The sequence below is a fragment of the Aptenodytes forsteri genome, unplaced genomic scaffold (assembly GCF_000699145.1).
Source record: "Aptenodytes forsteri isolate BGI_AS27 unplaced genomic scaffold, ASM69914v1 Scaffold193, whole genome shotgun sequence".
Taxonomy (NCBI): domain Eukaryota; kingdom Metazoa; phylum Chordata; class Aves; order Sphenisciformes; family Spheniscidae; genus Aptenodytes; species Aptenodytes forsteri.
Genome location: NW_008795405.1, coordinates 3300756 through 3328182, shown reverse-complemented (window position 1 = coordinate 3328182; position 27427 = coordinate 3300756). Strand labels below are relative to the sequence as shown.

Genomic DNA, 27427 nt, shown 5'->3' with positions numbered 1-27427 from the left:
CTTCCCCCCTTCCCCCCCCCCAATGCTAACTGATTAGTAATTCAGACTTCTGCAAAGCAATGCTTGCCTCATGACAGTTTTTGTACATTAGGCTTAAATAAAACACTGATATGCAAAGTCTGTTTCACAGCTAGTCCTTGAACATTGTCTACAACCACAAGTTTCTTGGCAGCCCAGGTGTTTCCAGGTTTTGAGAGAAGAATCAGTCCGGCAGAACTTTTTGCAGAGGCAGGCCTAAGGGGATGTATGTCCTGCTGAATAATCCTTCCCTCTTCTCTACGTACTGCTTGTGCAGACTTCAAAGACTGCTCGAGGTCAGCAAATCATTTCCTCTAATTATCGCACAGGGAGCCTGAGATGCTAATGGCTCTGTATCCCTGTTGTGTGTCACTTTCTTATCTATACAGAGGGGAAAAAGCACTGCAGCTCAAGTGTTAAACCTTGTGAAGTTTACTGCTACAAACCCAGTGGTTCTTAAGATCTCTTTTAAAGGCTGACAAATGTAAACACATGCATTTTGCTGAATTGCTCACAGACAGATTAGGCTGTTGGCATCCCTTTAGCTGTGAACTCCTGAGGACTGTATGGTGCCTTATAGAACAAAGAAATGGTCCGATGAAAAAGCTCTAGGTTCAGAGGGACAATAATCTCTTCAGCAACCTGAGCGCAAATGTGTGGGAGGGGGTACTGTTATGGGCAATGCATCAACTGATGGACCGCACATAAGGGCACAAAAATGCACACACTTCAGTGGCAAATATGTGGCATGCCTCAAATGCCAGACTTGCATAGGAATTATCCTGGTATTAAGACAGCTGAAATGTTTCCATATTAAATTACAAATAATCCTGTCTTTTGGATGTACCAAAGAGTTGCGTGTTGTTCCTACTGTGGAGCAGTATTTTAAACGAGAGAGATTTGAAAGAATACATTGACTATTTCCAAGGATGATCTATTGGCTGTATTTTTATCACAATACTGAAAATACCTGTTTTTTTTTAAAAAATGCTGGTTAGCGTACCCATGATGTTGTGTACCAGTGGAGCCTTTAAAAAATCTGTATTCCCCAGAACTGTACTGAAGTTCAGTTTACAAAGCTCAGCAAAACTGACTGGTACCTTGTGTGGTTTTTGTAGTTTGGTTTTTTTTGTTGTTTTTTTTTCCTTGTTTCATTTAATTACATCTCAATGCAGATACCAATCTATCTGTGTGGCAAGAGGGACTAAGGTGTTTCAATTAATAAAATAGGTTAATTCAGTTGCTGGCTTTAGAAAATTCAGATTAATTAGGAAATCTAAAATGCAAACTTGAAGGAAGAGTCATAGTAAAATCTACAGCAAAACTGTTCAGAGGCGGTTGTCCCTACAGCAAAACTGTTCAGAGGCGTTTGTCCTTGGAGTTGTATTACATGATTTGATATGGTGTTAATTAGAAACTGATACCACTTTTTCAGTCACTTACTGGAGAAGGAGGTTGATCAAGAGGAAGGTTCTGAACATGCTACAGTCTGGTTCTGCCCTGGTGTAAGTGCTGGCATAATTAGCAGCTGATCATCTGTGCTGTGGTGTAGCCTATGTTCTTTGGCTTCATTTTTGCAAGTAATGTGCATCAGTTAGTATTGGTAGTTCTGAATGTATTTTCTTCGTGTAAGGACAAATGGCTTCAGTTGCCTTTAGCTTGATTGATTGGATTGACTGGTTTCTGACAATGCAATATGTACTCAATTTTCACTACTTTCTCATTAAAGTAGCTTTAATAGCAGTGGCAAGATTAATGCTTTATAGCTGGTGGTGATCTCAAAAAAGATGATTTTGTAGTATACTTGTGTGTAATACAGCAAAGTTGGAGAGAACAATATTGTACAAAACAAGAACAGTAGAAATGGCTCATTATCAAGATGAAACTAATTGCCATGTGTTGGAAAGCAAACAAAGGCCTCTACCTTGTAAAGGACATTGAACTGTCTCTTCTTGTGCACCTTTGCACACTCAGCGTGAGTTGCCACACACCTGCATCTGTGGGCTTTGGAAAAGCCTGCAAAATCTCCATTGAAGGCTACTGCATAGGTGCAAGGAATGCTCAAACTCTGAGAAGAGTTTCAAGTGTTAGTGAAAATAGATCTGTATCTCTGTCTCTGTGGCAGTTTGTTACTTTCTGTCTCCATTGTGTTATGTCCCCACTGCATGTACTCATTAAGAAAGAACAACAAAGAGAGATTTTCCAGTGACGTTTATCAAGTTCTGGTGGGGATGGACCCCAGTATCCTAAGGTAAGAGCCACCCTTGCTTGTTCATACAGAGGAGACAACTTATTCTTTCCCTCTGAAGCTTTTTGTTCATGCACATAGCTGTACTTCTTACAAGGACCGAAAGATACTGTGCTTTATCTTTACCCTTTTTTTATTAGTTGTGGTCTTCTGGGTGGTAAGCTATCAGCTACTGACTGCAGCTCCTGGAGGTGATGAGCAGAAATGTACGTCAGTTGAGATTTGTGCAAAATCTTAAATGCTGTTCAATTGTTGTGGGTTTTTTTTTCTCTTCTATCATGCTTTGCCCGAATATCTTTCTTCTAAAGCTGTAAATCACATGTAAAATATAATAGAATCTGAGTGGCATCCTTTAGGCAACTGCTGGATGAAGAAAAGAATGTGCTGATTTGATCTTAGTTAGAGGGTCAATCAAGAATAAACTGGGCTAAGCCATCTTTTAATAACGTTTGTTACCATCCTGGAACTAAAACTACATGAACATTTCCATTCTATTCTGTTACATGTAATTCCTGGAAATGGTCACACTTGGACTTGCAGCTCACCTTTAATTTCCCAGGCTTGATAGTTATTCTAGCTTTTCAAGACAAACAAAATGTTCTGCTGTTGTGAAAAGAGGATGTGTTAACCATTTCATTAAATATGTACTGTTGAAAGAAGGGGAAGCTGAAAGTCCAAATTTGGCTTGGAAGTAGATTCAGAAAATGCTTTGAGTGTTCAAATAATTACTGCTTTTTATTTGGCAGAGTTTGAAGCTCTAGGGGAAATTTAGTATGCAGTGAAATTCATCCAGTCTCTTGCATTGCTCAAAGTGAAGGTACCATTTGGTTGTACTGTGACATGTTTAATTACGCTGCAAGGTCCAGTTCTCTGAAATTACTCCAGTATAATTGGGATGTGTTTCCAGATGTCAGAGGAATGTCAGCCTAGTGGTGTTTTGGTCTGGAAGAGATGGCTTTCAGTTCTTTAGCTTCGTTTACTAGCTATCCTTTAATTCTCTGTCCTTCACAACCCTTACCTGTTAGTCTTCCTCTCAGAATAAATGTTGCTACTGGTGCTTTAGAGATGCAAAAATGCAGAGCTGGAAGAAGTGCATACCAGAGCAGTGAAGATCTACCATAGTTTACTTAAAAGGCCTAGGACATAGGTGGCATTTTAATGCAATACAGCTACTTTCCCTGTAAAACTTGTGATGGAAAAAGTCTATGCAAAAAGCTTTTAAAGAAGATTCAAAATGCCTCTTTTTTTTTTTTTTTTAAATTGTGTATCGTCAACGTCCTCTCTGAGAGACTTGTGCTATGTTTTTAACAAATGGTCTCCTTCACTTCTGTGAGTCTAACAAATCCTGGAGCTGCACAGTAGGAGTCTGACAGACTGGAAGTTGCATTAAACAACTTTGGGTTTTTATTGAAAACATTGTCCTTCGTTCAAAGGAAAGGTAATTATTCTGCCCTGGAATGATAGCAGCCCCTCCTTTATTGACAGAACACCATCTGGTTGTGATAAATTACATGGCCCTGGCAAGGCTGCAGCTTTGTGGTAGCAATGGATGACTTAGAGGCTCTATGTCCAGATTGATGGAAAATATATTTATTTTCCAATATGTCGTTTCCAATATGGAAATGACATACTTCCCTGTCATTGGTCACAAAGCTTTTGCTTCTTTTTATGTCTGTTAGATGTACCTCTAAAGGAAAATTTCAGAAAGCAAGATAGTGCATGGGATTTTTCAGGAGCTAATTCTTGCTGCAAGTTCAATTCCACTAATCTGTTGAGGGAGAGCTTGAAAAAGTGACGATAGAAATCTTGGGTATTTCAGGTGTAATTGGCACCATTTATTGTACTTTACCACCCAAGGACTGTTACTGTAGTTCTCACCTAGCAGCAAGAACAGTGCAGAATATTAAAGGGTTTTTCTCAAGGAGTGGGTGTACTTAAACTTGTTGGTTGCTGTAGCTTCAGGGAGGTAAGTTCCTTCTCTGAAAACTTGCCAGGTAGTCAGTTTGCATCTATAAGTAAAAGTTCAGAGTGGTGTTAGGTAGTTCGCTAGCTAATTGGTCCTTCTGGCAACTACTTCTTTTTCTTGCTGTCCCAGCCAAAGTATAATTAGGCAGGTTAGAAGAAGTAATAATATGATGCATTCAGGCTCAGTTCTGTGCTCTGACAAAAAAAACCATCTGAACCAATGATGATTGTTAAACAGAAATGTCTGCAAGAGTCTTGGAGGGGAGAGGCAGCTTTGGTTCTCATAATATCTAAATTATAACTCCACTCTAAGACAAGTTTAAATGCTTGCGAGTGGAACTCACTGAATGTGACTTACTATAGTGTCTGATTTGTTGAGAATGGCTGGTCTCCACTTCCAGATTTTCTTTTATTTCAGAACATGATTCTAAATTCTCTTGCCACACATTACTGCTTTTGCCTTAGAAATTTCCTCAATTTGTTGTTTTTATTTGCATTAAGAAAAATAATCACAGCAACACCACGATGACACCAAGTTCTTTTGATACCTTTTGTGAGGCTAATTGCTGCAGAGGGAAGTGTCATCAACTAACTCTGCAAAGCATTTTAGTCTTTCTTACTTGGGCAGAGGTAGCAGTAATACCACTCGTTACTAGTTCTTACTTTCCTACCACTTCTATTTTTAGAGCTGGAGTCCTTGCAGTTATATTTGCACAGTGTGGCATGAATAACATTTATCTTAGATTTAGATGTAAAGAGAAAACACTTTGAACCTGGCTTTGCTATGCTTGTTATTTCTGTGGCTAGGCAGTTTGGACATTCATGTGGGGATTGGCCACTGGTTAAAATAACTCTGAAGCCATGTTGAGTTGTTACTAAAATTCAGTCAAGCATTTTATGTATAATGAGCAAAGTCCCCTGGCAAGTTTGACTCACTCTTTGACTGCCAGGGTACATAAGAAGTGGATGTGTATTATTCTGGGTTTTGGCAGCTTGGGCCTTGACCTTTTGCGGGCAAAATACCTCAGCAGCTTCAAGCCATTTAGGCTAGATGCCTCATATCTATTATGTGCAGTATGTTGATGAGCAAAAGTTGCAAAGTGCTCATTATTATTAGTTTCTCAAACTGATAAACTTGAAATTTCATCCTCTATTGTGGGAGGCAGCTAAAAGTACAAAGTAGAACTGAATTAACATGGGTAACTTTAGCTGTTTTCTGCATCTAGTAAATGATAACTTTTTGATAATTTTAGGATTTATCAAAGAAGGAAGGAGTTTCTGAAAACTGAAACTGTGAGGGTGGTCAAACATTGGAACAGGCTGCCCATAGAGGTTGTGGAGTCTCCATCTGTGGAGACAGTCAAAACCCAACTGGACACAGTTCTGGACAAGCTGCTCTAGCTGACCCTGCTTGAGCAGGCGGATTGGACTGGCTGATTTCAAGACATCTCTTCCATCCTAAAGGATTTTGTAAAAAGTGAAAGTGGTACCTCCCACAGTAGTAACACCCTATTTTTAGCATTTTGGGGCATTTTATATTTTTACACAGAGAATAATAAACCTGTAGAGCTTCCTTTACATTCCACAAATGCCTTTTCCAGTGCTGTTCGACCATAGGGAAAGGTGCAGAGTGGATGTTTCCAGAGTCATTGTCTGTGCAAGATGCATCCTAGAATGACCTCATTGCATTAACACTTCTTAATGATATAAATTCCTGCAGTTTCATAGCTGATTTATGTCTGTTTGCTTGTGCACGTTTCCAACCTGTGGTCAGGGAAGCTGACGTCCTCTGACGAGATTCCTTCTGATGGTCTTTGACAAGCCAATACAATGTGGCAGTAGCCATCCTACTAGACCTGGGCTGGTGAGGGCAATTCTGGCGCCTCGTTTCTTGGACAGACAGTAGATATATTAAGTACTCCCAGCTCTGATTGTGCAGAACTCAGGAGCTGTTCATCAAAGCATTGGGAACCTCTGGAGTTGAATGGTGCTCATGTCTAGAACACCTCTGTTACACTTAGAAAGGATGTGCTAATTGGTAAGCAGGCAACATTCAAGGGGATGTTCTTATCTTGCCAAGTAGGCTATTTTGTGCCACGTACAAGCTGTTACATGTCCCTAGCTCAGCAGTTCTGGAGTAGCTGTTTGGTTACTGTCTTTCAAATCTACCCATTGGCTGGATAGGTTTCTTGCATCTTCCCTGGCCGCCTATGTCTTAAAGATGCCATTCTCTATATTCAGTCACCCTGTAGCCCTGAAGTACCAAAGCAGTCCAATAAAGGTGTTTCCCCTAGTAAAAAAGCTTCTTCTCTAAGGCAAGTTCCAATTTTCATTCCTACTATATTTATATGCCTCATCAGCACAACAGTTTCTCCTCCCTTCTATGAGGATTACTTTTCTGGTGATCTTCCTACAGAGGAATGACTGACAGCTTTTAGTAGTAGTTTCTTTCTTCCTGATGAAGTTTGACTTTCACCAAGTCAGGATATTATCTTCTTGCATTTTTGGTTTAAGCTTTGTACTTCAGGGCTGAAACTTTACTTCCCACTATGGAGAGCAATCAAGTCTTGTCCAAGGCTTCAGTTTATCAGTGGCTACAGTCCCTCCACAGACTATTGGGGTTGGTTACAGAAGATTCTTCTCTAGTAGTGGAAGCATACTCTGCTAAAATATTCTAACATAGCCTGAGCTAACTTAAAAATGTCTTTCAGACATCGGCAGGTCAATCATCTCATGTTTCAGTCACAGCTTCATCAAAATCTGTCACTGGTACAGTGTCTGGTAGTGATGCTACATTTGATAAAGCAGCCTTTCATTCACGTATGTTTTAAAGACTTGGACCCACTGTTGGCTAATTGTAATGACAGGGAGTGCTTGGAGTCTTCTGTCCTGTGGATTTGTAGATGTACCCTTCTTAAGGAATGTAAATACTTGATGTGTTATTCTCATGCATAGTAACCTCCCTCTGAGTCCTTAGTAGCTTACTGAATTCTGTAGCTGAGACACTGTAAAGGACACATGTAAGGCGGAACATTAGCCTTGTTTCAGTCACACTGGGGAAGATGCAGGTTGCTACACAATTGTGCCAACTACAAAGGTAGAAAGTATAAAAGTTGATTACTGATGATGTATATGTACCCAGAAGATTAAATGTCCATGCGGACAAAATAATTAAAGAATTGAGTTATTAAGAAGTAATTTTCCTTCTTGTAACCTAAACAAGTTTCACCATGCAAAACCTTTTCAGCCACTCTTGCTCTGGACTGAATTCTAGCATATTAGGTACTTCCCACTGCCACCTCCACGGATAGGAGCTGTAGGGTAGTTTGGATATGCTTTTAACTACTGAGATAAATCATTCAACTATAAGCAGAAATGAGTAAGTAGCGGTGTGGTAGACAACCCTTAAGTTCTGAATTGCCTGGCTGGTATGTATGTGAATCCTGATCTGCCACGTGGTAGCTCAGTAAAAATTTATAGCTGGAGGTATGCCAGTATGTTACCTTTCTACTCCCAGAGCTCTGCTGTTAGCCATTGCTGCTTTGTGTTAGCTGTTCATTTGTACAAAAATGACACTGAGTCTAGGCAAAACAATATTTGTAATCTCACTTTAATGACTAAGGATTAATAATTTCTAAGTTTCAGCATTTATAAACATCTCTAATGGAATTTACTCATTTTATGTATTTGCAACTATTACTAAATGTTTGGTTTACGCTGGTTTTAGGAGTCAACATTGGCCAGATTTGAGGCAGGATGGTCCGTTAACCCGTCTTTTTTTCTGTGGCTGTGGCGTCAGTAGCATTGTACTTGTTTAGTCTCTGTCTCTTTAAAGCTTGAGTTTTCAGGATCTTATAAAAGGGATTTTGCTGTAGAAAATCTGTCTCCTGTACTTTGATAAACATTGGCTCAGTTTAAATCAATTGGTTTTAATACTGCTTTTACTAACTCCTTAAAATGTTTATTCATGCTGGTCTCCCTTACACATGTATCTTATTTCAAAGTCTCTCTGCTCACGTAATGAAGCCTGCTGTTTGAAGCAAAAGATGACTAATCAAATAATTATAATACTGTCATGGCTGTGCAGGGGTGAGTGGCCATTTTTAGCTAATTTATTACCATGTCATTTTGTAACATCTTTGTGTCACCAGAAAACCTTTGACATGAGCCAAGACTGTTGTGCTCACTGCTGTACAGAGATCATGACTGCTCTAGAGAATTTACAGTTTAAATGATACACAGATCAGGGCAGTATGAAGAAATCAATCAGACTTACCCTGTTAATACAAATACTATTTTATTGGCTACAACAAGGTTGGGCAATACTACCACTGTGATGTTTGGAGTGCATGTGCAGCCTGAAGTTCTTTTGTGGTTGCCAACATAGGGTTTCTATTAATAGAATAATAAACTGTGGAACGTGTTATTTTGAACAATTAGTAAGATCTTCTGGGAAAGTGCCTCCATTGCGGCCTTTTAATATTTAAAGGGGGCTTATAAGAAAGGTGGGGACAAACTTTTTGGTAGGGCCTGTTGCGGTAGGGCAAGGGGTAACAGTTTCAAACTAAAAGAGGGTAGATTCAGACTAAATACGAGGAAGAAATTCTTTGCGATGAGGGTGCTGAAACACTGGCACAGGTTGCCCAGAGAGGTGGTGGATGCCCCATCCCTGGAAACATTCAAGGTCAGGTTGGACGGGGCTCTGAGCCACCTGATTTAGTTGAAGATGTCCCTGCCCACGGCAGGGGGGTTGGGCTAGATGACCTTTAGAGGTCCCTTCCAACCCAAACTATTCTATGATTACACACTTGACCAAAGTTCTTTTAAAACCTCTTTAAGTCAGTATATTTTAAATGGTAGTTCTTTAACAGATCATATCTTTCCAGTCACATCAAAAGACATGATCTCTTCATGTGAGAGCTGCCTCCCGTTATGATGAAGTTCATGGTGCAAACAGGCTGCCTTGGAGTTCTCTAAATGCAGCTGGTAGTTGCAAACAAAATCAGAAGGTGCAAATATAAAAATACTCCTGGGCTTTGGAATATGCCAAAGGCTTCAATCTCACCAGTATATATAAACTCAATGAGTACACAATACATGCACCCAGCTGTTTTTTGGCATGCCTTTAGACTCCACTGGAACTGTTTAGCTTGATAGCAAATGCAATGACAGATACTTAGCATAAATTTTGTTTTTCAGAGACCTTTCAATGCCAAGAACATCAGCCATAATTTTTCTTTTCTCCTTTTTCCGTTTCTGAATTTCCTTGGCTTTAGCATTGCCAATTTTTTAAATAAAATTTAACTGTTTTCCTCTCTCCTTTAAAGCACTGAGCATTTTTACCATCACCTCTGCAGTGGCTCCATACTCAGTACCCATGTAATCCAGGCAAATCCCCTGCATACAGTCTTGTTAAAAAGCCATAGGCATGGGGTTAACTCAGAATGGTCATGAGCCAAGCCCTTCACTGCTTCTCCTGAAATAAATTGTTGCTAATGCTGCTGCCATATGGCAAACGAACATGAGCTCTCAGCGGTCTTTTGATTTCCTCGTTCGTGCTTTCAAGTGCACTGGCTTTTAAACTGGGCTTCTCCTCCCACATTATTTGTAGTTTATCTCCCGAGCGGTGAACTTGGGAAGCATGCAAGTGTGTCAGAAAAATAAGTAACTTGACTCAGCTGTCCAATTAGCGTTTCTTAGCGTCTCCTGGATGAATTAAGCATGGCTCTCCCGTGATGCAGTATAGGCTTTTTTTGGGGGGGAGAGCATCCTGAGAGCCGGTCACTGTTGCACAGAGGGAGTCTGCAGCCACCCTCGGGTACTGCAGAAGGCGGCTGCGGACTCCCTCTGTGCAGCAGTGGCCCCTAGTGGAAGATGCTCCGTCCTTCTGGTGACCCCAGACTCTAGACATAAAGCCTAAAGACTCTTCCCATAATGACTCTTCCCATTTCCAAGTTTGTTTTAAACCTGGATGCCCCTAGCAGCGCTGCGGAAAAACCCAATGAGTCGCTTCTCTCTTCTGACTGGTTTGCACTAGAGTTTGAGCTATTAAACAGTAATATAATAGCACTGAGTTAAGTAATTATTCTAATTACTTTTTTAAGCTTCTCATTGTTTTGACAGGTTCTCTTGGCATTTGCCTGTGTGAGCTGGTGCTTTATAATGTAAAACTGGGGGAATGTAGTATTCTGACCCATACATTTTAATATGTCTCTGAGCAATCTCAGGTTACATTGTATAACTGTATATAATACTTTTCTGAAGACCTGTAATGAAAATCTGCAGACGGCATCTGAAGGGAAGGATGTAAAATTCTTACTGCAAATATTGGCAGCAGTGCAGTGCTCACACGTGCAAACTTAGAAGAAGCAGATTGGTATGTGTGGAGCCACCTTATCCCTGGAACTTAAACAGTGAGATAGGAAAAGTATTCTGAAAGACAAGAAATCTGTATGTAATGTATAATAAAAATTTCCTTATTAGCTTTTATAGTATGATCTCTCAGAAGAAACCAGTGAAAACTTCGCTTTAAACCTCCCTCTCATTTTTGAGCTGTTGTAAATAACTTTTTTTTCCCTCCCCCCCGAGGCTGAAAGAATAGGTTGCTGTAGGAGGTGACCTTTCCATTATTGTGTAGGTGAGTGCTGCGTTTGGCAGGATTGTGCACATGAATTGGTCTTGATCCCCTTTTCTGCCTTGGGATGTGAGTTCATGTTATGAGTCTTCTTTCCAACAGATGAAGTTACAAGCCTCTTAAAATCAGCTCTGGCAGATATTACCATCCCAGGTCCTTAAACATCTATTACAGCATTTTTAACAACATCATGCTCTCCCTGTCTCTTAGTGCTACATTTCCTTAAAAGGTAAAAGTGTTGGCATTTAATCAATGTTGAACTAGTTTTCAGTTTACTTACTATAGCCCTTAAATAGGTACTACTTTGTTTCAAATCTGACCCTTGCTTCCAGTCAGATATTCTTAAGTTGTGCTTGTCCTTTCTACTACTTGGCAAATCTAAAAACATTATGCTATTTTTTTTTCATTGTGGAAATGTTGTTAGAAGTCATGCTTGACTTGTGCTTTTGAGGAGAAGCCTTAAAGAGGGAATTTTCTATATCTTATATGAAAAACATGTTCATGGCAGTAAAAGAATAGTAGTGCTTTTATGCCTTCTCAGAAAATTAATCTCCTGTTGTGGTTTTTTTTTAATGATGAGGTATTTACAAGTATAGTGTCCAGAAAACAACTTGACTTATTATGTTAACATTGCAAAAGATCTTCATAAGCCCTCAGGAGGCAACTTAAGTTTCTGAAAGCTTAGTGGAGAATCTGTTAAATCAGCAGAAGAATATTGAATTCCTGGTTGAGATTTTAAAAATGCTTGCTTCCAAAACAGAGTATGCTGAATTATGTCTTCCACTGAAACAGCCAACCAAAAGACAGAAATGTAGGAATAATAAACAGAATGGAAGTATAAGCCTTTGCAAAAACAAGGGGGTTTTAATGTGGAAAAATTTACAAGCTTGAATATATTATAGCATCACTCTGACTTGAAGAAACAAACTTCTAGAGAATGATATATGTAACCAAGTTTTCATCACCAGTTTACTTTGATTTAAACACTTCCAAATGTCTGAAAATGTAGGCTTTTTGAAGTAGAAATTAGCACTTATTTTCTTCTGTTTGGCCCATAGATAGCAAGGTATATGGAGAAAAAGCTCTATCCATGCTAATGAAATAGTGCTTTATCTTCACTGTCATTGATGCTGGTGCTCTCAGAAAAGCAACCATGGAATATTGCAGCCTGGTCCGTATCCTTTCCGTGTAGGATGTATTTAGCCACCTTATCTTCTGTTTGGGGAGCAGGACACGATGGCATCACTTTGTTCTCTGTGCCTTCATAATGGATTGTGATTTCTTTCTCTTTTTTTCTGTTTTCAGTGATGGTTGGCTTTTAGTTACGTACATGTCTGGTAAAAATCTTAGTAAGCTTGTGTGGTCAAGGATTTCCATAAAATTGGGTTGTAGGTTGGTCGTGTCATTTGGGAACGATGGTGGGTGCTACAGAACATGCCCTTTCCACAAGCTCTTTTTATTCCACAAAAGAATATGGAGGCTCAGTTGTTACTTAAGTAGCTGGCAACAGTCAGTAAACGTTACTGCTCAGGTTATAAAATGCCTTTCAGCATTGTTTCATGAAAAAGTAGGTTGAGATCTGCTGCTTTGATGTCCCTTCACACATATGCACGCACATATACACGCACACAGAGCTACCATAATCTGCACGAGCAGTTAGTTGACCAAGTACCTTCTTTTAGTTAGCTTGATTTTTATTTTTACTTTTTCTTCTAAGAAAGACCAACAAATTAACTTGTTTAGTCTTGGGGAAAGCATTTGTACAAGGGAGGGAAAAGGTTTATTAGATTCCCTAGATTGTGGCTGTCAGGAGAGGAGAGGGCAAGAAACCTGCCCAGGTAAGCAGTCCTACAAAATTGATAGCCCTCCTAGCAAAGGTATTCCTGCTGAGGTCATGCTAACATCAGTAAAGCTGTGGTATTTGTCAGGGTAAACTTACTGCCGGATAAATCCCTTCCTTGACTGAAATAAGCTATACAAAGAGAAATGATTCTGCCACAAATTAGGGATGGCACATCTGTCAGTAGGTGATATAGATACATACTGAGTCTTATCAGAGGCAGTGTGCTACTATCAGAGTACATCTTCACAAGTTCTCACAGAATTCTTAGAAATCTCTGCTAGTAAATGTTTTAATTTCATTGATCGCATAATGAAAACTGGAACTGAGGGCATTCCATTATGTTACAGCATGAGCTGTTATTGAGAGACTGAGTAGTTGGGGCAATAAATACATACCACAAGTGGAATGATTCTGCATGTACCGAATAGCAATCTATTCGTATTAAGAGTTTTCTTTTATTCTAAATTTTTCATTTAATCATTAGAACCAAAGAAGTTAGCCTTCAACTGGAATGTAAGATAAAGGCATGAAATTGCTCAGTTTAGCCTCGTTGTCCATGTTGGCAACAAAAAAAAAACCATTAAATTAAGACTGCAAGATTAAAACTCTAATGTGTCGAACAGCTACAAGATTAGTTAATGAAAGACTATATGGTAACTTCATCATAGCTATCTAATGTGAACTGGTATTTGTTGACCAACGAGCTGTTTTGCAGCTTGTGCATACAGTTAACAGTTTCACTGCTCAGGAACCATTTTTAAAGATGTGTCCTACTTATGTTGCTTTGAAGTTTTAATTAATTCTTATAAAGAAATGTAAACATATAGCTTCCTTTGTATTGCGTCAAGTATCTTTGTTTTAGATCCAGGTGACAGTGATCCCTAGTGTGACAAGCAGATAAAATCCTGCTTGTGTTGTTTTGCCTATCTGAAGTTGGTTTGCCCCTCTGGAGTTCAGTGTCAGTCGGTAGTCTGTTGGTGTATAATGCGACATGCCTTTTATTTCTCAAGAAGCCTGGCTGATGAAGTGTTGCATTGTTCAGAAGGACAGATTTGTGATCGCTCTCCAATCACTGTCTAGAGATCACAAGAGGGGGGAAAAACAAACATATCCTGGTTGAACTAAATTTTCTTTTGAGTCCAATACCATCTATGATAGCTTATTCATCAGCCTTAATAGATGACAGGAACGCTACAAATATTAGATCTTTGTGGCAGAATAACTACCACAAATTCTAGGGCTTCTTTGTTCTTCGTAGAGATGATTTTTTTAATGTGGAATGGAGAAGTTACACAGATCTCAGCTCTGAGAAGTGTCTGTTTTTCTATTTTTATTTTTTTTCAAAGACTAAGTTCATCCTGATCTTGCAAAAATTTTCAATTGCTGAGCAATTGCTGTGTATTTATTAAACTGCCTTTTGCAAATAAGGGTTGTCTGAGAATCCTTGCAGTATTTGCACTGTTAGTTTAAGCATGAACTTCTATGATGTAAAGAGCAGCAAGGCTAAATACAAGTGAGTTTCTCTGTTTATGTGCCTCATTGATAAACCCATTGTGAGAGGAGTTTAGATTTGGTGTGGTGGAAGGTGCAACCCCCTTTTTATCCTGCAGATAACTATGGTAAGTATCAACTTAATTTCTGCTTTGAGAAGAAATTTGCTTAAATATCTCCTAGATAATGTGTTCATTATAATTTCGGTCTTTCTGAGCAATATGACCTCTAAAGCAGAGGCCTTCACAAGTGATGAAGTATCATTCTTTTAGCCTGTGGGAATCTGTCCTGGCAGAGATACTAATTTACTTTCCACCAGGGTTGCGGGTAATAGGCGTCTCATGTGCCTTTAGATTCATAATGGAGTGCTTTCTCTAGGGTGTTGGAATTTTTTTTTCAGGGAGATGCTAGCTGCATTTTTTTAAAGAATGTTGCTTGCCTTATATATTTGTAAGACTTGATATGCCATATGGTAAAATGTCAGAAAAGAGAAATACTCTCCCTCAGCAAAATCTAGAAACACCATCTTTTGAAGCTTGTTTAGAAGTGGGCAAAAGTTTGCTGTTCATATTGGAAGGTATGTGCTAAGTATTGGAAGAATGGTAAAAATACTACAGTCAATCAGCCGTTACTTACTGTATAGGTTCAGCTGGTGGTACTGAACCCTTCTGCAGAAACTCTAAAGCCTGACTTGTCTGTTCTGTTAAGTCTAGACTTAAGTTGCTTAGGGTTTATAAATGTAAAGGCATATTTCTGGCATTCTTGGCTGTGTAGAGTAGGTAACAACCATGATGTTACGGGCAATGCCTTAGAGCAAAGGTTTGAGAGGAGCTCTGAGTGACTTCCTCAGCAAAGCTGCTGCTGATCTGGGAGTTCACGCTTGGTTATTAGCACCTGGGGTAGGAGGGCTGCAACTCTGTACCACGTATTCTGCACTTAAGGTGTACAGTAAAACAAATGTCTGTGTGAAAATGAGCAATGCCAATTTAAAGTGCCTGCCTGTTATCTTGGACTGGTATAAGGTTATGTCAAGTAAAAGCACCTTCCTCTTCTCAAACTGTCAGCTATAAATATTCAGCCCATCTTAGCTATCCAAGCAGAGGCAATTGTTGCATTTCTTTTCTCTGTTCTTTTTTCTTTCTCTGCTGAGTCTGCACTGCTATAGCTGTGAGTTGAGGGTGGTAAAGAGAGTGTTTCTCTCCTTTAGGTGGCATGTGACCTTTACTTCTGATACAATGGCAGCGTGTTCTTTAGGGGATACATGTGGGCTTTAGACTAAATGATGCCCAGGCTGCTACAAGCAAGGAAGTGTTTTACTAAATTGCAAGAGCAATCTTATGACTGCAGTAAACTTGCAAAAGGGTATAAAAGCAAAGGAGAAGTTATTAGTTAATCCTCTAATTCCAGCGTAGGTCTGTCAGTAGCTAGTTTAAGCCATTTACAGGACCCATAAGGGACTTCAGTTGCTCTGATGAGGGGTTCTAGTTTTCTAGACTTTTGAAGAACTCGGCTCCAGTAATCCTCCCTTTCCTTCCCCCTTTCCTTCCCTCCCTGAAGGTCATCACATTCCAGTTTCCTAGATGAAAGGATGTTACCAGAATCATTGCACAACTCCTGTGCGAGAACAATTGGCAGGGTGGTGTCTGAGCCGACCTTTTTTGCGTGATCTTAAAAAGGAAGCTGCATACTGCCAAGAAAGCCAGCTGCTGGAGGACTGCTGCAGTCCTGGCAGTCTTTCTAGGCCTACAGTTGAGCAGATGTGGACAGAGCTCTGAGCTTCAGAAGATGTTTGGGCTGGGAAGGGATTTTGAGGTCCTGTCTGAATGCTCAAGCATTGTTCGGGTACAAGTGGGATTAGTAGTGGTACCTAGTCACTGCTGTCTGCAGGCACTGCTTGGTTTGTCTTTGTGGTCCCAGAAAACATGGTAAAACTGTAGTAGCAGTTAACAGCCTGCTACGCTAGTGTGTACCAGTGGGGCTGAACCAGCAAATGTTACTAGAGCTGAACACTGGGTGTATGCTTGTTGCATAATATTGCAAACCCTATTCAATTAGCATGTGGCATCACTCTTCAAGTGCAGGATTTTGTAGTGGAATAGGAGACTAAATATGTTGAAGTGCAGAGGAGAGTAGTTGCACAGGATGCGGGGAGAAAGGAAAGTGGAGGAAAAGGAACCTGCACCCAGTTCTTGTTCGATTCTCGGTGCTTTGCTTCACCACGACTACAGTTCTCTTCAGAAGATGGTAATGACATGTGGCAGTTAGTGAGAAGACACCACTGAATAAGTTTTCAAGTTCTTGGTAATATTGTTGTAGTGATGGTGATCAGTTTTTTAGAGAGGTAATAATTTCATTAAATTGACTGATGGTTCTGGAGTGAAGTAAAAGCTGACCGACTTTTGCAAAGAAGGCAGCAAGCGTCTTCTAAATTTGTCAGTTGCTGTAGTAGGTGATTATGTCTCTGTAGAGAACTGAAAGACTTCTGCATGAAACTTGTTTACATCTCAAAGCACTCTTCAATCTGTAAGGACAAATCTAGAATCATAAACTGGTTTTATGGGAAAGAGTTTAAGGAAGACCGTGAAGTGGTTGCCAACTACAAATTAAGGTTGCTCTTTAATCTTTAGCCTGGAAGGCTCCCAAGAACTTGGAAAAGGGTGTGAATGTGTAGAGGGAAAAACTGTAAAGGTGCTGAAGTTCCTTCTGCCTGAAGCACTGTAAACTCCGTCCTTTATGGGAGCATGGAGAGAATGTATGGGAGAAGCTGCATTCCTGGTCGTGGGAGAGGGACTGATCGCAGCAGTTGTATCCAGCTGTGTACGTTACCTTACTGCTCTCACAGTGGTGAAATCTCATGTGTATTTTGATGGGATTGTACATCACTGACTTGAAATGTTGTCAGAAGTTGTGCATTTCTGTATAGGAGACATGCGGATCCAGCTTTCTCAGAAAGTACCGTAGTAGCTTTTTTCTGCATGTAGATTGTTCTGGACACTTGTGTTTTTATTGGTTGTCTCAATGTTAGAAATGCAAGTAGTGGCTTTTGGCCCACTATCTGTAGTATGTTGTAGTAGGCCTGTTTCTTTTTATTTTGTTGGGTTTTTTTTATTTTTTTCAACTTCACTTTGCAGTCTGGGGTATTAAAAATAACCAATAATTGGTCTGAAAACATGAGAGAGCTGGGTCTCCACTAGAGGATCTGATCTGATGTGAGCCAATTAAAAAATAAGTTTCATAAGCACAAGATGTCTTTGTGTTTTACTGAAATCTTATTGCTATTTGGGGAAGAGGAATTAAGCTTCTGCAGAAACTCTGGGGGAGAAAAGATTAAGAAATAATGCTGTTAATGGAGGAGAAGAGGTGTCTTAAATGGTAGTGAATGCTGTTAAAAATACCAGCTCCTACCCACTAATGATAGGCCAAGTTTTGTAAACTTAACAGGTTTCATTCTTTTTCCTCATGCTTTGCCTTTGATGGGATTTTGCCTTTGATTGCATGGTTGTGGGTGGAATGTCTGATACTCTTGGCTACAAAAACTATATAGGTTCTTAAAATTACATTTGTTCTGGCCTGCAGCAGAGCTATGTGGGTGTTGGATGTTTCTTTGAGACCTGGCATTCCTTTTGGTAATCACCTTATGTTATCTACAACTTTAAAGGAAGACGATTAATATCTAGCAGCCAACTTCACTATGTGGCATAGATCCGCACTGCTGTAGATTTAATGCTTCTATATATGAACCACCCATCTGGTGAAGGCAGTGTTTGGATAATCAATTATCCAGAAATATACTCTGTGGACCAGAGACGAGTAATTGTAAATGTTACTTATTATAGTCTCATCAATGGCATAGTGCTTAATCTCTTAAGCACATTAGAGTATTAGTTGATCAGAAATGCATTATCATCTGCTTAGGTGAGATGATGTGGATCTCTTTCTGGGCAATACAGAAACGTAGTACACTGTGCTAGGCTAGAATTTAATTAATTGATAAATAGGTTGTCCTATGCATTTCTGAATAGCTGGAATATTTAAATTATACTAGCTGTCCAGTGTCCTGTGTGCTAGTTTTAACAAATGTAAAAAAAAAAATCCATACAGAATTGGCCGAATACATGATAAATTGGCTGCTGCTGCTTATGCGAAGTGAGCTGGATTATGAGAAGTAATTGGTTTAATTTAAACCCAGCTCATTTTAACTGAAAAAGGTTAGGGAGCAGCCACATGATCAGTTCAGCAAGCAGATCTAAGGAGGAAAGTAGTAATTTCCATTAATACAGACAAGCAGGATAAAACACGGCGAACAGCCCCAGCTGATTCAATAGGTTTCCATTAATTATTCAAAGTGTAAGCAAATTCTTCTTCAAGATGCAGTTACCACTGAATTTTGAGCAAATTTTTGATCTTGTTTAAAAGCAGGTAACTGCCTTGTTTTGCCTCTTGATTAAAAACCTGATATGGAAAAACTAAGGAGTGCTTGGACTTGATGGTTGTGCCTGTCTTAGTCCATTCAGCTACAGCCTTATCAGAAAATGAGTGATTAATCTTGATTACATGAGGGAGAAGAAACTGCAAATTCTAGTTTGCATTTAATTTTAACATCTCCATAAGCACAAGTGGTACATTCATAGTTTGTACTTTAGCTAGAGGTCTTGTGTTGCAGTCACACATGTAACTTACGACTATTGTGCTCGCGGTCTTATCTTAATTTCTTTTCTAGGGAAAGCGCGTGTGCAGCAGCTAGCAGAGAACACGAGATATTTCAGGAGACGACTGAAAGAGATGGGCTTCATCATCTATGGAAATGAAGATTCCCCTGTTGTGCCTCTGATGCTGTACATGCCAGCAAAAATTGGGTAGGTTTAACAGGATAACTTCTCATCCATCTTCTTTAAAGCTAGGATAGTACAAGAATATTAAGACTTCTCTAAATATAAGAAAGGACTGGTTTGATTTTTGCTTTTATGATCATTACTGAGTCTTATAAAACATGGAAACTTCCTATAAGTGATCTTGAGAAAATCGAGGCTTGTAGCTCGATTGTGCAGCAAGAAAGCACTTCAGGGAAGCAATTTTACCCCTACATGCCATGTTTTAAAAGTTGGGGTTTTTTTTTCATTTTATTTATATGTAGAATATATGTATGTGCTAAAGAGAAGCTGAAATTGAATGGAAATTAACATTAAAAGTCATTGGATGAATCTTTCAACCAGCTCCTGGATCAGAAGCAGCCAACATTTCCACAGATGAACTCTGAAAATTAAAAAAAATAAAAAGCAGGGGGGGCGCGACATGATGGGACACAACAAACTGTATTTGATGAATCCCAAGTTTTTTAAGAGGTCTGGATTTAATAGCTCAGGTATTGTTATTGTAAATACTAATAGAACTGTAACAGATCAGAAGCAGCCAACTTTTCCACAGATGAACTCTGAAAATTAAAAAAAATAAAAAGCAGGGGGGGCGCGACATGATGGGACACAACAAACTGTATTTGATGAATCCCAAGTTTTTTAAGAGGTCTGGATTTAATAGCTCAGGTATTGTTATTGTAAATACTAATAGAACTGTAACACATAGCTTTATAAATGCTTATGGACTTGTGGGCCACTGTGTGGATAATTAAGGCTAAAATTCTGCAAGCAGGATATAATGTATATATTAAAAATTTTTGCAACATAAACAACAGCCTGATTCCAAGGACAACTTGGCTTTGATAGCTGCTTTTCAGTATCCATGTATAATGCAGTGCTCAACCAACACTTTCAAATTTGGAAAGCATAGCTTCATTTTAAGTCATACCAAACATCTCTAGTGCTCTTCTAGTTCAGTTAGGCTTCAGTCTGGCTAAGCACTGTGGTTCTGTGAGGGAGCAAACATCTTACAGCTCTCTGCATGAAACTAGATACAGTCTTCCTCCGCCCTTCTCAGTATAACCAAATTTAAAAGGCCTGTAACCTTTGAGTGCTGTAGAGCCTGCAGTGTGCGCCATCCAGCACACAGAGGCATACTGTTTCTACTGCCCAGCTGCTCTACCAGTCGGTACAATCTTTTCCCTGGAAATGTTCATGGAAATGTTTATTAGCTGAGCAGTTGGGCCAGTAACTTACTTAAAAATGAGCAAGAACACAGAGGTCTGAGAGTTGGCCCTTAGGATCTAGATCGGGTCTACTTCATCCTTTCTTTGTCTCTTGTAGTCTGTTTTTAAAATAGTTTGAGTACTAAATGGCTACAAAATGAAGTGTATCAGGATGCACCTATTTATAAGGAAAATAGTTGTAGCAGAAGTAAAAGGCAGAAAATTTTAAAACATAGTAAAAGGATGTTATTTTTATACATCCTTATGAGCCTCTTAAGTTCATTGCTACTTCTCAAGACAAGGTCAGTTCAAAAAGGATTAACCATTTCCTATGGCTGGTAGAAACGCCCACAATTGCACTGCAATTACCAAAAAAATCTAGATCTTTGTGCCTCTCATCGCATAAGTCACAGCTGCTAATTTCTTTAATCCCCATAAGAATTTGCTTTGTTGAAGATACTGTGTGACAGTTGTATGATGTTTTTGCACCTTTCTTAAAAATATTCGGTATCAGTGTAGATGATCTCAATTTACTGTGGCAATTCAGTGGTTCCCATGATAGGCACTTAAAAAGTGGTACATTCTGTGACACTATAATGTACTTTAATTGAATTAAATTGGTGAAAACAAACCATCTTGAAATGCAGAAGCATTTGCTTTGGGGGATTGCAGCATGGGGGATTCCTTGTACAGCCAAACTTCTGAGCTAAAATCCCTGTTTCCTATCGGAAAGATTTCCAAGCTTAGGTTACAAATCCATTTAGAAACAGCCTGCTAAAAGACTAGCCTCCGCTGCATATAATCTTTCAGCTTTGTTAGAACTTAATACAGTGAAACCTTTTGAGGAGGACCACCTTGGGACTGAATTAAAAAAAGGCTTTTGTGAACAGGCGTTCTGCCTCTGAAAGAAAGCACTGGAATCTCCAAATTGTGGTCTTACAGGCTTGCTTCAACAAAGGCCTGTATGGATTAACATACTGAGACCTTCGTGCTGCTGCTGCTTTGACTCCACTGGTATCATTCTGATGATCTTTGTTGTTCTCTCTGGCAGTGCGTTTGGGCGTGAGATGCTGAAGCGGAACATTGGAGTTGTGGTTGTGGGCTTCCCTGCCACCCCCATCATCGAATCCAGAGCCAGATTCTGTTTGTCTGCAGCTCATACCAAAGAGATGCTTGATACGGTAAGTGTCTAATCTTGTCTTCCTTTTGCTCATGCCTTCTATAAACAGATACAACAATTGTCTAATTTTTGTAGGCTGGTTCAATATTTGGTACACAAACTAGTTGAACCTAATGTTCAAAGCCTTGTGTAGTAGAGCTGGCAATGACTCTCTCTCTCTCTCTTTCCTTGCTTCAACAATGCAGAATGGCTGCCTACAGTAAATCTCAGGGACTTTCTTTTCCTATTTTAAATGATGTGAGAAAGAGTGTCTCATTCCTTTGAGACAATGCTTTTTCCCCTTTTAAGAGGCTCTACCTTCCACTGAATCTTTTGGAAGGAAAAAATTCTGCTTCTTCTGACCCTAGATGCAGAAGGTAAGGAATAAAAAGCCTGAGAACCTCCAAAACTTCTATATTCTTTTCAAAAGCAAGTGCAAACCTCAGCACATGATTACTAGTGAGAATTTTTATTCCAAAGATTACTATTCCAGTTCTTGTTTACAGCTTCAAAGCACTATATCTTAAATGATCGTGTCCTAAATGAGTCTGTGCCACATGCAGTGCCTTACTGACTCCTGCCTGCACTAAGCATGTTCCAGCGGGAATGGAGGTTCCCTCTAAGGAGGCCCGCATCACAGACAGGAGATGCTGCCTTAAAAATTAAGGATGAAGTAACTCTCTGATTAATACAGTTGAAAGGGGATTGTACGAATAAGCCTGACTATCCTTATTATGTTTTGGTGTGGTAACTACATTCATTTTGAGTCTTCTGAATAATCTTCTTTGATGGACATGTGCATGGGCTGTCTTAGGCTCTGTCAAAGTTCTCTATTGTATTTTTTCTCCACTTTCCTGTTCTGTGACTCAGAACCTAAGCTAGGTTGAGTCATGACCTTGGACTTCAGGGGAGTAGACTCTGTCCTGTTCAGAGACCTGCTTGAAAGAATCCCATAGGATACGGTCCCAAAGAGAGGAGGTGTCCAGGACAGCTGGTTGATTTTTACACCATCCCCCCACCCTGCCCTGCAAAAGAATGGTCCATCCTGACTTACAGGAGACCAATGGGAAGCCTGCACAGATGAACAAACAAACCAACAGAAACATAAAATGGAAGCATGTAAGAGGTGTAAGCAGGGACAAGTGACGCAGGAGGAATAGAGACACAGTCCTGAGCATGCAAGGATGGGGTCAGGAAAGCCAAAGCCCACCTGGAGCTGACAAAGGACATGAAAGGCAGCAGGCAGGGCTTTTATGGGAGATATTAGTAGCAAAAGGAAGAGTAGAGAAAATGTGGGGCTGCTGCTGAATGGCATAGGGATCAGGTGACAAATCATATGCAGGAGGCCAGGGTACTCAGTGCCTTTGTTGCCTCAGTCTTCACTGATGAGACATGCATTCAGGAATCCTGGGCCCATGAGGTCAGTGGAAAAATACGGAGCAATGAAGACTTACCCTTGGTGTGAAGGATGATCAAATTAGGGAACGTTTAAACAAACTGAACAGACACAAGTCCATGGGACCTGATGGGATGCACCCACAAGTGTTGAGGGAGCCGGCTGTCACTGCAAGGCCACCCTCGATTATCATCTTTGGAAGGTCATGGTGACTGGGGGAGGTTCCTGAGGATTGGAAGCAAGCAAATGTCGCCACTGGCTTCAAGAAGGGCAAATGTGATCTGAGGAACTGCAGATTGAGAAGCCTCACCTTGATCCTTGGGAAGATGATGGAGGAAAAAAAAAATCCTTGAAACTATTTTCAAACATTTTGTGGACAACAAGGTGATTGGGAGCAGTCATTGTGGAGTTATGAAGGGGAAATCATGCCAGGTGTCCAGATACGATCAGGTGGTAACACTTCAATACATGAACAGCAAATGGGACGTATAAACAGATATTTACTAATGTCTTGATAAAAAAGAATAGATTCAACCTTTTCACACTTCACTGCCACAGAACTTTCAAATCAACAGCTGAAAATGTCTCTTTTTTATTTCAGTTTTGTGAGGAAAAATAGTGAGGCAGTGGTGTGTGCAGTTTGGTAATGTATATTTAGTGTCGTTCTCTATCAGTTAAACAACCTGCCATGTATCTGTGGTGCTGTACTTGCTGCTTCCGAGTTGTTTCTGCCTTGTAAGACCTGAGAGGTTTTGCCCTGACACTCCAACAGCAGACTGCTTAAGGAGTTCCTTCCCGGCTACTTGTCCTGCTACTCTTCCCGTAATTATCCTAATTCAGTTGTTTATGTTCCAAATAAAAACTCTGAAACAGTATGTTTGGAGAAGGCCCTCTCCTTCCCTTCCTTTCCTCCCTGCATAAAATGAATAGCATCACAGACTTGGCTCAGAGCATGGTAATAGAACCGAGTGCATTGATACAAATGAGGGAGCAGTAACTTCTGGCCAGGTGGACATGGGGGGATGAATGGGAAGGAGGTGGGAGGAAGGAAAAGAAAGAAAACTGAAGCCTCTGAAATCATATTGCTGCAAACTGCGCTACAGCTGAAACTGTGCAAACTTGATGTGCTGGCACTACCCGAGCAGTCATGCAATCTTGCTGTTGGTTAGATTCTTGGTCTTCTCTCAGTGACTAGCTGGAGTCTTTACCATAACAAGCTGCTTCTGCAGGGTCTATATAAGTACTATACTTGCTCTCTTCCAAAACCATTCTGTAACTCTTATTACGCTGCTTAAAAAAAGCTCTTTTCCTGTCAATTCACTTACAAGTCTCTCTGCTTTCCAGAAAATGTTTCAAGTTTTGTGCATTTAGCTCTAAAGACTTATTTCTAGAGTACCTCTGTAGGTGCTAAATGCTCTAAATCGAGGAAATGCTTGTTTAATATATTAGGGCTTGTCTGCCTAAGAAAATTAATCCAGGACAAAATGAGGTGTGAATTTTGAAGTGAATGAAGAAATCCTGATTTAGCTCAGTATGTGGAGGCTTTGTTCCAAGTTAGTGTAATCTCCTTCAAGGTTCAAAACAGCTGCATGCTCTGAACCCAGAACATTGGCAAGAGGAGTTAATAAGGAGCAAGTCTTTGTGTCAGTGACTTTGTGTTGTGTTTTCTTGTGATGCAGTGAAAGGGGATTGATTTCAGGCAGCTAATCATTAAGGCAGCCCTCAGATCTGATCCCTCTGCTGAACTGTGACAACAATACCCAGGACGAAAAAGAACTGAAATGAATAGACTTGGAGAGAGCTGGCAGAGAGCTTCTTCAAGTCAGTGACAGAGAGAAGAATTTGGTAGCCCATCCATGTGTGCACGGATGCTAACTAGAGCTGTTATGGCATTTTTTCTACACAAAATTTATCCAGGTTTGGAGCACGGGGAAGAAAAGCTTGTCTTGTAAATGCTGATATGTGTAATGCTTCCTTGTTCTTATTAAATAAACCCACATGATGGGGAACAGTTCTCAGTTACAATTTTAACCGTCTTATGTAAATAAAACTTCCTTCCCTGAAAATATTTGGCTCAGGATCAGAGTGAAGTCCCTCATAACCTGCATCCCTGTGGGCTGGTGCTTTCTTTTCAGTGATGAAAAATATATTACACTCTCCTGAAGTCAGAGTTCACCGATGCCATTTCCTTTGTAGTCTTTGCTGGTCACATGATCCTTTTTGTTTTAAATTAATAAAATCCTAAATCTGCATTCAAGAATAACAGTTAACAGACTCTTTCAACAGAAATTCAACCTTAAATTGTTTCCATATGGGATCTTTACTTAAAGCTCTGGCAAACTGTGCCCACGTTCTTGTTTTGTTTTGTTTTCACCGAGGTCCAACTTCTGGGTTTGTCGTTCCCCCAGATTTTAGAGTGGAGAGGCTCTTGCTGCCAGATATAACAAGCATGAGGGGCCATTGTTTAAAGAAACAAAAACTTGAACTATCCATCCAGGAAGGAAAAGCCTGTAGGGGTATTAACCCCCATCTGCCAACTATTCTCAAGAGACAGACATTTGACCCAGAACATGTTAAAATCGGAGCATTAATGTCGAATTAGTGGCATTCTGAAGGAATGCTGAATGTACCTATCTGAATAAATTTACAATTCAAGGGAGTGCAGAATGCCAACCTTTGAGTTCAAAAATCACATTGGACTTGGAAGTCATCTTCTGCACTCATTTCTTTGTCACTTGCCTATATAAGATAATTAGTATCACATACTGTTGCAGATTTGTTTGCAGCAACTGATTTATTTTGTACCTTGCTCCAGGAGCGTTCTGTAGAGAAATTAATTGAAGTTTAGGGTTTGGCTTTTAACAAACCCTATTGTGAACCCGTGTCTTATCAAAGGGATTGCAACATGAAGAAAGTATGATTAACTGAGCCGGGACTTGCCTCATTTCTTACGCTAGCAGATGTTTGATCTCTGGTAAACTTCATAACATTTGCATTCGGGTCAAAACGGTGAAAGGTTTTGTTAGCTCACTAGCAGTGTTCTGGGCCATCAGTTGCCTCAGTCAGTGGACTTGCTTTCTAGGGAGAAAATGCTTGGGATCCTACCCAGAATAACGTTTTTTTATTCCTTGGATTGGATGGCAAAAATCTCCTATGCAATGTCATTTGCGATATAGAGCTTGTATCTTTAGTTGTATATGGACAACGCAAATTAACCAAATGTAGATATAACAAATGCATCAACAGAACTTGTTAGCACAATATTGCAGTTTGCCTTTCGCTACCTTGCAATTTAAAAAATACAGTAGGTCAGAGATGGTATACTAACACATGTTGTTTTCATACTGAATGATACATAAAGAAGTCAAATCTCCTTGCAATTTAAAAAATACAGTAGGTCAGAGATGGTATACTAACACATGTTGTTTTCATACTGAATGATACATAAAGAGGAGTCAAATCTCCACGTACATTTTTTTCTGCTTCAGCTTTATTACCTCCAGGAAGGGAGGAACATTGTTCTCGGTTTTTCTGTCTATGAATAGTCATGGCTTTTTTTGGGATGACTGTGAAATTTGAGTTAGTATTGCTGGATATTGTGATCCTGCCTTGGACGTGGAGTAGTCAGGTGGGTGCAGAGTCACTCTCAGTGAGTGAGACCAGTGCTGCTCACTTGGTCTCGAGACTTCTGAATGCTAAAATCAAAACCAAATCCTATGCACCTCTGAAGCTACAGATTTCTAGGACAGTAAAATCTCACTTAAGTAAAATGGCTGTCAGAGTAGTCTGCAGGCATGCAAAAAGGAAGATGTGCTGATAATTTGCTTGCATCTGTCTCCTCTGCTGATCTACTGTGGTCTCTTTCTCAGGCTTTAAAAGAAATCAGTGAAGTTGGGGACCTTTTGCAACTGAAATATTCCCGTCACCGTTTGGTACCTCTCTTGGACCGGCCGTTTGACGAGACAACATATGAAGAAACAGAAGACTGAACTCCCTCCATGTGCCTTGGTGGGAGGGACACACCCCATGGGACACTCAGTGGCACGCAGGCCACAGCATCTATGAACAACACACTTATGACTGCTTAGCATAAAAGACATTTCCTCACAATACTGAAGTGGCTACATCAGCTCTAAATGGCATTTTGTAAATAGGGAGAGGAGAAAAAAAAGCTTTGATTCCTGTGTCTTCGGGGTCTGGCCCTAGAGGTGCTTGGCTTTATTTTTTCTTGTTGCTTTTTTTATTTATTTGTCTCAATGAGTTCACAGCAACCCGAATTGGCTGTGGCTGATCAGCTCAGACTTTGTATGCACCATTAGCCTCCCAAATGCTGGCTGAGATGTTGTGAGCATGTGTGACGCTGGCATGGCAGCATTTCCAGTGTCACTGCTAGGTGTCTGACCTTCCCAGTAAGGAGTGAGCTGACCTGTCTGTTCTTGGAGACTTCCTAGAGAAACTGTTGATTGCTAACTTTGACATATTTAACAAGATGGATAATCAACCAAAGTTTTTTGTTTTGTTTTTTCTTTTGCAGTTACTTGTGTTTAAAACTTGAATTTAGCCTTTTTAAAATAAATGTGTTGTTGACATGTCA

At 39.9% G+C, this 27427-nt stretch overlaps 1 protein-coding gene across 1 annotated transcript in view; it reads left to right on the top strand.

Annotated features, from left to right (window-relative positions):
• Window positions 1-27427, top strand: part of SPTLC2 (serine palmitoyltransferase long chain base subunit 2) — a 72638-nt gene extending 45211 nt beyond the window's left edge. Inside the window, exons 9-11 of the mRNA XM_009280737.2 lie at window positions 18920-19055; window positions 21330-21459; window positions 26703-27427. Coding sequence (XP_009279012.1) covers window positions 18920-19055; window positions 21330-21459; window positions 26703-26822 — 386 coding nt within the window. The 3' untranslated portion in view covers window positions 26823-27427. The remainder of the gene's footprint in view (window positions 1-18919; window positions 19056-21329; window positions 21460-26702) is intronic.